Genomic DNA, 12,548 nt, shown 5'->3' with positions numbered 1-12,548 from the left:
AGATGATGTTCCATACGACGTGATTTAAAAGATGCGTTCGATTGGTTTAGATAGTGCGTATTTTTACGTAAATGTGACGTCGTTCTGTAAAATTTCTTATTGTAAAACTGAAGGGATGACGTCAAATTGACGTAAGAGTGTACACTATCACAACCGACCATAATTTAAATACGCAAACATATACGCACATAGTTGAACCTCTATAAAGCGCTCCTCTTTACAACGCTATTTCCGTGAATCGCTAACGACTCTTTGTAAACGGACTGTTCAACTGGGCTCTCGATATAGTGAACTTAAAGGACCAAACTAAATCATTTCTTGTATGCTGTACATAAAGTACATAAATTATTCTCATTGTTAAAGTAGTTCGGTTTAGCGCTAGACTCGATTTAGTGCCAATTTCGAACACCAAAAAGCGATGACGCTAAATCGAGGTTTGATTGAATATGTGTAGAGTCAATTATAAGAAAATGTATGCCAAAATTAAGAAGAGATATTATACTCAGAGACTTTACAAATTAATTTTGACATAATCAATTCATCTATAAATTCGTTATATCGAGTATATTAAAAATGAAACGTTCTGTATGAAGCTAATATGTTATAAAGGCAGTTAATGATACAGAAAAAATTACGATGTAATATATTAAGGGCGTAGCCGGACTTTATTCAGGGGGTCGACGACTCGCAATTGATTTCACGAGAAGGTTACAAGGTTGTACCATTACGTTATAACGGAATATCCAGTATAAACATGGTTTTTAACCACCAAATTTAATTTTTTTTTTTTTTTGTCTGCACTGTGTGTGCGTATGGTATCATCTCATCCCTTCGTGAAGACCCGAATCTTCGTAATTATTCGTGGATAATTATGTGAAAACATTGTTTTTCTCTTTTGACCCATCCATGAGATAGAGTTTTTTGAGTTCTTTGTCATCCTTGAGGGACTAAAAAAGTTGTTTTTGGCCATCCATGCGGGGCTAAAGGATTCCTCTTGGCCATGCACGAGGACTAAAAGAGTTGTTCTTGAGATCCATTATGAGCTAAGGATCTTTTTAGTCCATCTTATTCGTGTGATGGGCCCATTCTTCATTACATCAAAACAAACTCAATGGTGTCGCGCGTTACAGGACCATCTTCATTAAGTTAGGGTTTGCTCATGCAACGTGGTTTGGTCTTTGTAATAAATTAGATAAAAACTCAGACAGAAAAACCTGCAGAACCCTAAATATCTGATAGGAGTTAGCTTTAATTTAAACACAATTGTTCTCAAATTGTAATTTCTGTATGAATGTGTGCGCAACCAAATTATACCTTAGACAATTAAAACTGCATGTGCAGGCTTATACCACTTAATATAGAAGTTTATGAGCAATTAAATAACACAATTTGAAGGTTAAAGTTATTAAGATCTTGGTGAATGAAAGGAATCTGACAATAAAATGTCGTATCTTAAGCTTCCAAACGGTAATTAAAAGTTTCATTTTATTATTTTTTATTATAAAAGTTATTAATATTGAATGATTAAAAAATTTCTAATAAAAAATATATATTTTGCATTTTTTTTTTTCATTTTTTAATGCATGAAATCATCACATTGCGGAATTTTTTGAAGAATTTAACTAAAATCTTGAGAGTTTCTGGATTAATTTCTGGCTAATTCAACCAGGAAAATCGCAATTCGAATTCATTTTTAAAGTTGAAACATTGCTTCAATATTTAATTTTTTCGCATTTATTTTTAGTAGAAAGTTTTAGCATAATTTAAACGAAACTTTTATTACAATTATGTCAAAAATGATATTTATGAAGTTTCTAAACAATAAAGTCGATTAATGGCTTTTCCAACATTTTAAGCGATATTTTTACAACCTTTATAACAATATTTTTATGCTAATGACAAAAATAATAATGTAAATTATACAGGCGTGTCTTTCCTGTGTAATAAGGACAAAACTTTTTAAGGAAATCCGATCGAGTCTGCTAAAAAAATATTAAGGCAAGTTGGCTTCTCCGCAATGATCGCTTTTGTTTAGAGGGAAAGCCACACATCAGGCGAAGTTTATAAAACATCGTTTAATTGTTGTATTTTAGCAGAAAAAACTAATCATAATTAATCTTTTACTTGATTATTTAAAGAAGGAATAAATATTTTAATTAAATAACTGATAATTTTTGAGATTTGTACGTGTATCATCCTATAATGCACTTAGATGACCTTTCAATGTTCACTCCTAATTATATGGCTTCACAATGATAAACGTCGATTTAACTTTTTCAGATAATCTAATTTGTTAATTTACATTAATTTTAATCATTTTAAAGCAATTAATTAATTAAAATTACGTCTATTTGATAGTAAATAGTTCAAAACTTCCAAATCTATATGCTACTCCTAAAAATGATCTATAAATCAAAATATAACGAAAAAGTTTCTTTGTTACTATCAATAAAAACCGTGAAAGGGTTTATTATTATGTTTATAAATATAATAAAAGAGATTCGTGACAAAGTTATACAATATTACAGTCGTTTAATGTTACTTTCGTGAATAGGTTAATGCTTTCTTCGTGAGAAAGGTTCGGTTCTCACCTAAGATCAAGTACATTTTTCTATTCCTTCGAGTTGTTTAGAGGTTATTTTCTTATGAAAATCACGTTAAAATATTTTAATTAATATTTTAAACTACAGTTTTATTAAATATATATTAATTAAAACGATGTTTGATCCTTCACATGGCTGCTAATCGTGCAAAAAAATGTTATTTTACACTGTTAAGATGTTACACCTTAAGATTAAAAATCTCATTTTGAGCAATTAAAGTTAAATTTATTTTTAAAAAATATTGTGGAAGTTATTAATTATTAAGCACAATAACTAAATTAAGGCTAGCGTATAACATGTTGAACTAATTCAGGAATCAACATGGACATTTCTCTACTTATATGTACTTAAATATAGTTTTGCTATTTTATTTGTGTTAAAAAAAAGCATCTTGATAGATTAAAGTTTATTTTTTCAAAGTGTTTCAGATGATCCGGAGTTCAACTAGTTCGGATCATGTTAAATACCTTATAAACCGAGCTTAATTATGTTGTTTAACACGATTCACAGTGGAATTTAAGTTCGAATCGCCTTAAACAAAGGCTCAGGATCCTGTTAATAGCTTTTAAACTGAACTTAATTATGTTATTTAAGATGATCCAGAATGAAATCCAGAATTCATGTTCGGATCATCAAAGGGACAGAAACAAAATATAGCTAAATGGAGCTTAACTGAAATTAATTTAAGATGATCCGGAGTTCAACATGTCCGGATCATCATAAATGGCTTATAAACCGAACTTAATTATAATATGATTCGAACTTAAATTCCATTCTGGATCATTTTAAATAACATAATTAAGCTCGGTTTATAGCAATTTAAGATGACCCGGACACGATAAACTCCGGATCATCTTAAATTAATCTGATTATGTTTCTGAGCCTTTGTCTCAGAAACATAGTTAAATGGAGCTTTACTGTGATTTATTTAAGATGATCAATTTTATAATCCATAAAGGGCTTTGCAGCTTTATAAGCTAGTATTTTATGAAAAATACTACACGTAAGTAGAGTAACATGGGATTTTCAAGAAGATAAAATGACGTAAAACATCCAATTTTAATTAAAATAAATTTTTCTGTAGCTTAATGTATTACTACATGAATTTCATTAATTCGGTTGCATTTTTCTCAATTTATTTGTAAAATATGAATAAAAATACATTTCTCCTCTCACTGTGGACGTTAATATTTATTTAAACTGGATTTAAAATAGGAAGAAACGTGTTTGAACACGTCTAATTCAATTAATTTGTCAATTTAGCATTTAAAAAAATAGAATAAACTTGAAAATAATCAGAAATTTAATTGAGGAAAATAAATTTAGGTAAGAGTAAATAATTTAATTTATTTTTATATTAATTAAATCATATTTTTAGAATAATTTAAAATTATAATAAAATGGCGGACACCATATTCATTCTTCAAATTTATTTTCGTCTTAGAGTTAAAAATTTATATAAAATTCTAAAAATAATCTTAAAATATATTTTATAAAAAAATTAAGTGAGCGTTTTACGTGTATTATTTGCGAATTGGGAATGATTTTCTGCATTAATCATCCTGTAATTACTGTTCTGTGTGTCAAACGATCGAAGGTTGCGACGTGAAAGAAACCCGAAAATTAAATTAAATTTTAAAAAATAAAATCAATTTATTAAAATTTGGAGAATTTATACAAGCTTGAAGGTAATATGGAATGTAAAAAATGAGAATAAATAATCGATAAATTGTTTAGCTTGTATAGTGTCTCCATCTGTCGATGACCAATTGAATCAATTCGGGAAAATATGAAAAATCCCGCTTTTACGACTCGTATAAACGTCATTATTATGATCCTATAGAATGTATCTTCGTTTTATTGACTATTTTAGTGTCGTATTATCTTATTAAAGTTTTATTTCCTGGAACCAACCTCAATTTATGATGAAAAATTAGAGTTCGTTTTACGACATATTCCTAACGTCGGCTTAATGAGAACAAGTTAAAATTATGGTTAGGTTTGATGATTTTTGTATGATTTTTTACCACAATTTCAACGTCATTTTGCAATATGCCAATTAATTTATAAATGAATAGGGACCTCTATATTTAAGTAAATAAATTCTGTGTACTGTATTTTCTAATTACACGCAGTTAGTAAATGGAAGTCTGAGTAATAAAGGCAGCAGCTTGCAGCTTTGGGGTAACCCTTTAATTCTTTGTTAAAAAAACAAAGGATCAAAAGCCCAATAAGATGCAAAATGGGTCTGCTTTACCCCGACTCCATATAAGCTATAAGAAAGCATACAAAAACCTATGTTTTACAGAAGGTACAGTACAACAGAGGTTTTTGTTTCTGAAATTTATTTTCATGTGCATTTTTATATGTATATGCACTCGTGTGTGTATTTATCTACAAAGACGAGAAGTATCTAATTCTATGTAAAGCCTATTCTCGATGTGGTGCCCAGATAAATTATCATTACCCCATCACTCCTTGATAGCCGGATGACCGAGGAGGTTAAGGCCTCCTCGGTCCTCGGTCATCCGGCCTATCGCTCCGAAGACTCGGGTTCGAATCCGTAGGAGAAATCCGAGGAATTTTTTAAGGTTAGTTTATCCCGGATGTATCGGGCCTCATCCTCACTTTTCATCTCACTCTATTGTGGGCCTGGCTAAACCCACGATGAGCATGATTCAAGGCGTTTTTAGTGTCCACAGAGTAGAGTCAAAAATGAAAAAAGACCTCTGCCGCCCTTAAAGCTTTCTATGTATATTTTATTCTTTTATTCCTCCGGTAATGGGCCAAATTTCCTCACAAAACTTTCATATTATAGAGGTTCGTTTTAATAAATCAATGAATCGACCTCATTGAGGGTCGGGCCCGACTCTTACGGACAAAAATGACACTAATCAATTTATTGACCACACTTTAACAAATTAATCAATCTTCTATTTTATACCTTTACCTGGTATTTTTTATATTAAATTGTTTTACTGGAAATTTATTAAAAATTCATGAAATTCGCGTGGGTATGACTTCAGGGTGAGAATTACGTAAGAAAAGTTAATGCTAATTATCAAACATTTTTTAAATTACATAAATATTTTTGGGTATGGCCGTGCTATTTATATTTCCAAAACGGGTCGTTAATGGAAACGGAAATGGCCGTCAGACACCTCGCTTCGCGTCGCATCGACGGTTATAATAAGTCGCGCCGCGTCGCCTTTGCGCGTACGAAAGCAAGATGCCTGACTACATCGATATACGACGTGTATCGTTAAATTTACTGAACCGTAATCCACATTTCCGTTAAGAAATCTGGTAAAATGAATGACATAAATAATTTGCATATTTTTATTTATATTAATTTACACAATTCTTCTCGATATACGTTGAATTTAAATAGAACAAGATAATTTTTGTATGAAGAAAGAAGATATATTGGAGCACCAGAGAGACGAATTAAAACTTCATTAATTCGCATTTCCTTCTGTTGTTAATGGTACAAAAAGTATTTTTCTCTATTTAATTAATTATATTTCACGAAATTTGCTTTTATTTGCATTGTGATAAATAAATTACGAGCGCGCAAACTTGCATTAAAATGGCTAAGGTCTTTGCCCCTGAATGTCTGCTTTTTTACTCGTATAGGATGCTGTACAGTGAAGCTACACGCACGTTAATTTTTTTGTCGTTTTTTTAAAAAGTAATTATTTGAGATAAATCTTTTTACTATTTATTAACTTAAGTGGTTATATTGGGATTATTATAATGGTAAAACATGATTTAAATGTAAACTTTTAATAATTTAAGTGCAGTATTCTAAGAAAATTTGTCATTCATTTTTGAAATTGTCACTTTTTCTCAATATTTTATACAGTAAAACCTGCGTAAACCGGAGTCGCACGGTGCCGAATATTTTTTTCCGGTTTGGCAGGTTTTTGTTTTGAATAGGTTTCCTTTTTAACAGAAAATTGCTCCGTTCCGAAGAATTTGTCCCGTTTAGGCAAGTTTCCGTTTTATACAGGTTCCGTTTTGGACAGGTTTTACTGTTTTTATATTTAATTATGAAATCGATATCGAATGACGAAAAATCACAAATTTGATTAATTTTATCTTCCTGTACTACTAATATTGATAGGATACATGTATGACTTACACGACTGTATCTAGCTATTTTATTCTACTGTTTTCAGAATATATGCATGGAATATATAAGAGGATCAACTGAATATATTAACCTTTATATCTGTAATATTGAATCAGAGATAAAACAGAATCACCCATAATAAATCGCGTAGAAACTAGACTCCATCCCGAATCCTTCGCAGTAAATGATATGCAAATGGAAACTTAAGTTGGGTTACCATTTGCAGAAATTGCATGACAGAAAATAGAGACGTACTTTTGAGGAATTAGTTAGGTATTCTATCGATTACTTATTATTTTTATTTTTTTTTTAAGTTCTGTTATTTGATTAATCGTCTTTTATTTTGTCACGCGCGATGCGCTCGGGAGATAACACACGCCACACTCGAAGTGCCAGACAGGAATACTAGTGACAGGTTTTTATGCAAATTACTTCTTGCTGAACGTTGAATAAATAGAATAAAAATCAATTTTGTTAAATTTCTCTTTGATCATTAACATTAATCATTTTAATCGCATTCTTTGAGCACCAAGCGAATAAAGTGTGTGGCAAACTTTTAAGAGAAGACACTCTGTCTAGAATTAATTTTTATCCATTCGCATCATTTTCAGGCATTAACAAAGCCGTTTATTTACTAATTTATCAGATTTGATATTAAAAAATAATTATAAAAAGAAAGTTAAGGTTTAACTCAACGCTTACATCACTTCTTAATTTATCACAGGCGTAAAGAATCCGGTCGGAGCAAGAGGCAATTTTGTGTCTTAAATGAAATTCTATATTTATTTATTGAGTCATTTACGTAATTAGGCCGTTATACTTTAATTATGACGCGTACGCGTTGAAGAAACATTAAAAAAACCGAGCGCATTTGAAGCCTCGATACCCTAAAACATCATTAAGTAAGTAAGCAACGTCCGAATATCGAACGATCTGGATATTGCAGCTACCTTGAAAGTCGACATAATACTGTTTTAGTGTCTGCAGCTCGGACCGGAGCATGCGTTCTTCACGCGATCAATATTCTGACTGTATTGTACGTATCGCTGCAGTCAGTCATAACTACATTGCTTATACAAACATCATTTTAACCATCCTACCGGCCGTCCATTTCATATTCTTGAGTGGACCCTAAGATTTGGATATTCCTAGTCCCAGGCTGTCGGACCGAAATGAAAGAATTTCCTTGATCGTCTTCGGTCTCTGTCCAAAAACACTGCAGCAAAATGGTAGCCGAAGGAGAACAGGTAAAGCAGCACGTGCTTACATAAATAAAAAATTCGAATGTATATATATATATAGGACTATATTATACATATATGTAACTTATACTCGATCGTTCCTACGCATATAAAGACTTTATACGTACGTAACTTTGTTTATATATTGTATTACTTAACTGTATGCAACGTCGCATCATTAAAGTTTAAGTTCATCCTGTTAGATTGTAGGAAAATGATGTGGAAGAAGAAGAAGATGGGCGTCGTCTCGTTCATTTATATAAAAATAGCCTACATAGAAATATTCCTGAGTGTTTTTTTAAAAATTATTATCATATTTCTAACCTCGATTATTTTATTTTTCTACCCGTAAATCTCGATATTCTAGCTTTCTAACAGGAATATTGTCTTCATTACTCAAAATCCTAATTTTAGATCCTTACGAGAGTCGTTATTTATTTCAGTAAAGTAACATTTCGTGTAACCACACATTGTTTAATCATTAGTTAATTCATATTTATATATCATCTAGTTTAATTGGCGAATAAAATAATTTTCGTTTCCGTAATTTTTGGCATTTTTAAACGCATTTTAACATCTAAAAAGTATTTTTTCTCTCTCAGTAACGTTATTAAATCCACGCCGTCACAATGTGTTGAATAATAGCTTAACACGTTGCACAACACTAAATTCCGCTTGCAATATTTAAAACAATGCATAAAAATTCCAGCTCTTGCGATGCATTTTTTAAATTTTTGAACGCTGTCGAATGGGCTAAATTTATAAAAATTCGATATTTATTTTAAGTATATATTAAGAATAAAGGTATGTATTATGTGGAGAAGGCCATCCGGTGCAATTTGGTACCATCGGATGTCGCAAATTTGCCAAATTAATCGATGTCACCAATCGATCATAACCACATTTTATGGATTTGCTGTCGAAAGTGAATGAGCGCTCATGAAAAAAAGGAGTTGTATGTGATGTGGAGTGGATAAATTTATCGATTTATAACATTTTTATTGTTAAATACAACTTTTAAAATAAATAATTGTAATTTAATTCCGTAGCTCGAAGTTAAGAAGAGACTTCGCTGCCATTTTTTAATAATAGAAATCTATATCTTTTATAATTATTTATATTAATTTTAAAAATATTTTCAGTTAATAGATTTATTTAATTTGATATCATATTTATAAGCGTTAAATTTCCTATTATAAGATTTCGCGTAGAGAATACAGCGTATCTATTTTTAGAAGGTTAGCGTGATGATGCAGTCGACAACTTTATAAATATCGATAGAAATTAGATAGAATATATCGTGTTATAAATCTTTTCGATAGATAAAACTGATAAATAACATGATTTTTATCAGTTTACATTAATTTCATATTTCTATAACAATTAATAAGCTGTAATTAGCGCCCATTTATAGTCATATCGTCAGTTTAGGGTCATTTTGACACCATAATTAGAGCTTATTACACTATAAACTTCTATAATTTAGATAATTAAGAAAATACCATCACTCGAAGTAAGTTTTTAAATTAATTACTCTTCATGAACGAGCGAGGAAAGCATAAAACAACATTTGCCACCTCATTCTTTACTGTTGTATTTGCGCCAAATTTAATCAAATCTATTATTTATGATGTTGACTTAATTATATTTAAGTTACTAATCGCTTAAGGAGCGTTAAAAGAAGCAAGTCACGTGACTCTAGCGGTCTCCGGAGGAGCCTTTAACTCCTGACAACCATTTAAACGAGTCGATATTTTTATTAAATCAATGCGCGATACGAAATGTTTAAACGATAACGGCAGCAATTTACGAATTGCAAATGATCTCTGTAAGCTTTAAATAGGGTTTTAAACTAATCGGCTCCAAGTTATGGCCTTACGAAGATACAGATTAGCTGGAATTATCGTTTAAAATAATTAAATTAGGTTACGAATATCTATAATTTATTTAATAACGTGTTGTGATTGAGGTATACCTATTAGTGTATCCGACATAATACGGATTGATTGCGTGATGTGGCCTATTTACAAAGGAGAATCTTTGTTACAACGTTTAAAAACGTTTTCTCGTCCTCCAATCTTCAACTTTTAATTGTAAAAATCTTTAAAAAACGCAAATATATCATCAAATTCTGATTTCGTGCAACATCTTTGGAATGCAACGAATGGCCTTTATAGGAAATCTATTATTTCGTAGGCATAATAAAGACAATCAGTCGTAATTAGCGATTAAGTTTTAAATTTTGTGGAATTTCTTCCTTGAATTTACGACTAATTTAAAAATAAAAGAATTATCAGGATTTTTAATGCTTCTCTCTCTTTTTTTTCTTTCCTATAGAAACTACGACCCAATTTTTTTCACTATGGTCAAAAGTGATGCCGAATAATCTTCATTTTAATACAGTTTATACTTTATTTAAGATATAATTTTGACTGTATACGCAGGGCCGGATTTACATAAGGGCATTTGGGGCCTGTGCCCAGGGCCCCCACAAAACTAAAAAAAAAAATTATGTTTAAACATAATTTTTTTTCTATTACCGCGACAGCCTAGTGTGGCCTAATCACGAGGGCAACAGGCAGAGAAAACCAAACCCGCGAAAAAACCTATGAAACCGGAAAATTTCGGGAAAAAATTTCACATAGGTATTTTTCAGTTAAATTAAAATAATTAGTTTTACGCTATAAAATATATGTATGTTTACAATAACCTTATTTTTAAATGAAATTTACAACTTCCTAGTTCAAATCTAATTGAAAGTACAGTATTTTGTGTAAACTTTCTAAATCATCAAATTTGCCTACTCTTAAAGGGGGGACCCTCACCGAATTTGTGCCCAGGGCCCCTGGATTGGTAAATCCCGTCCTGTGTATACGGTAATGTATACCCTGTGTAAATAATGGCGACAATAAGTAGCAAATATTATTTTTCCCCATTATTTAGATACAGATGAATTTTGGCCGAATCGCCGTTAGGATCTCAAGCGTTAAAACGCTCTGGCACACTTGCCGAAACATGATCTAATTTAAATCACGGCTGTGTTAGCTTTGAATTGTTTATTCTAGAATTGCTTCTCGATTAAGATCAGTCGTTTAGCTTAAAGAGTGCGAACTCTTATGTCATTTTGGCGTAACTTCCTCACACGAAATTAGTAGAAATGCTAATTTGACGCCGATTTAAACCCAAGTATTTCTGTACGATTCAACGTTTTACATATACGATTAAACTTAAATCACAAATTAAATATTAAATTATTAATTAATTAATTATACTAATTATTAATTTAATACATTTTAAACTTATTTTATATTTAAAAATTTTAAGTGTTTATGATAAACATAAACAGCAGACAGAGGGCGAGATTAATTATCGTCTGCTAAGCATTGTGTGAAAAGTATGAAATTTTTTCATTCATTATGTTTGGGACTAAAAAAATAGAAGTATTATTGAAATTTGCTGAGAGAAGTGAAGATAAAATCAGGTAATATAAGATATGAATTTCAGTTTCAATTATTTGTAATTTACTGTATGAATAATGGCTATATGATGTTAATATGGATTCAATAGGAACATCTTTGCTTTATATTGTTTGCATATACATATTACACATGTATATTATTCATATGCATACACGTATGTATAATGTACATATTCTAAATCTACAGTTTATTAATGATCATAAATCAGTGCTATACACTAAAAACACTTTGTTTTTCAAATGAAGAACTTTTAGTAACTGAGAAATAAAACCAGCCACAGAAAAACAAAGTAAAGATAGAGAGATGCAAAGCTGTAATGATGGTTTGTGACTTGTTTTTTTTTACTCTTTTGGCCCCATCTGCGCTAAAATTTGAGCCCATCATGAGTTTGACAAGGTCCACAATGGGGTGACCTGGGGGTGATGGGTGGACTACTTTCCCAGAAAATTCTTGGGGTTTTTTGACCTGCCTGGATTTGATCCTGTGTGGTAGGCTGACACCTTAATTGCGTTGGATGTCTGGCTGACTAAGAACGGTGTAGACCCATCAAAATGGATTGATCTGCCTTATCAGTTGTGATCCCTCCTGTTCAAAAATGTATCCTGTAGTGAAATTTATTGGGCTGAAGGAAAATTTTGTACAAATGCAACTCTGAATGAGATAAGATAAGATTCCAGTTGGGATCTTATCGGAGTTGTAGACTGTGCTTGTAAGAATAAAAATAGGTGAATAAGTAATAATTTTTTGAAGCTATGTATTTAGCTGTATATACTTTTGTGCATATTTATGTTTTTATATATTAAAGATTGAAGCATCAAATGTTTTTAAATTATTTCTTTAAAATTATTACTTTACAATTCTTTATAAGTTTAAAGTTTTGTATTACAACAATATGCTAGACAATTTATGTTTTTTCCTTGCTTGTTAGTCTAGAGTGCAATAATTATTTTAGTTGACAAACTGGATTACATTTATTTTAATGCGAGCACTTGTACTGGCCAATTTTTACTCAAGGCAACTAAAAACTTACAGCATGCTTCAGTTTTTTGGCAATGAAACTTTTACTTTTCAAAATAGGGTTAATGTTACC

At 30.9% G+C, this 12,548-nt stretch overlaps 1 protein-coding gene across 19 annotated transcripts in view; it reads left to right on the top strand.

Annotated features, from left to right (window-relative positions):
• Positions 1–12,548, top strand: part of LOC136979409 (ankyrin-2-like) — a 376,384-nt gene that overhangs the window by 12,018 nt on the left and 351,818 nt on the right. Inside the window, exon 1 of one of the 19 annotated variants that reach the window (XM_067275360.1) lies at positions 7,724–7,985. The exons of the other annotated variants lie outside the window; for them this stretch is intronic. Coding sequence (XP_067131461.1) covers positions 7,965–7,985 — 21 coding nt within the window. The 5' untranslated portion in view covers positions 7,724–7,964. Of the gene's footprint in view, positions 1–7,723; positions 7,986–12,548 lie in introns of those variants that run through there. 19 annotated transcript variants of the gene reach the window in all.

The sequence above is a fragment of the Centruroides vittatus genome, unplaced genomic scaffold (assembly GCF_030686945.1).
Source record: "Centruroides vittatus isolate TY-2023 unplaced genomic scaffold, ASM3068694v2 contig_620, whole genome shotgun sequence".
NCBI classification, from domain to species: domain Eukaryota; kingdom Metazoa; phylum Arthropoda; class Arachnida; order Scorpiones; family Buthidae; genus Centruroides; species Centruroides vittatus.
The sequence above is the reverse complement of the archived record's forward strand: the minus strand, read 5'-3'. Positions and strand labels throughout refer to the sequence as shown.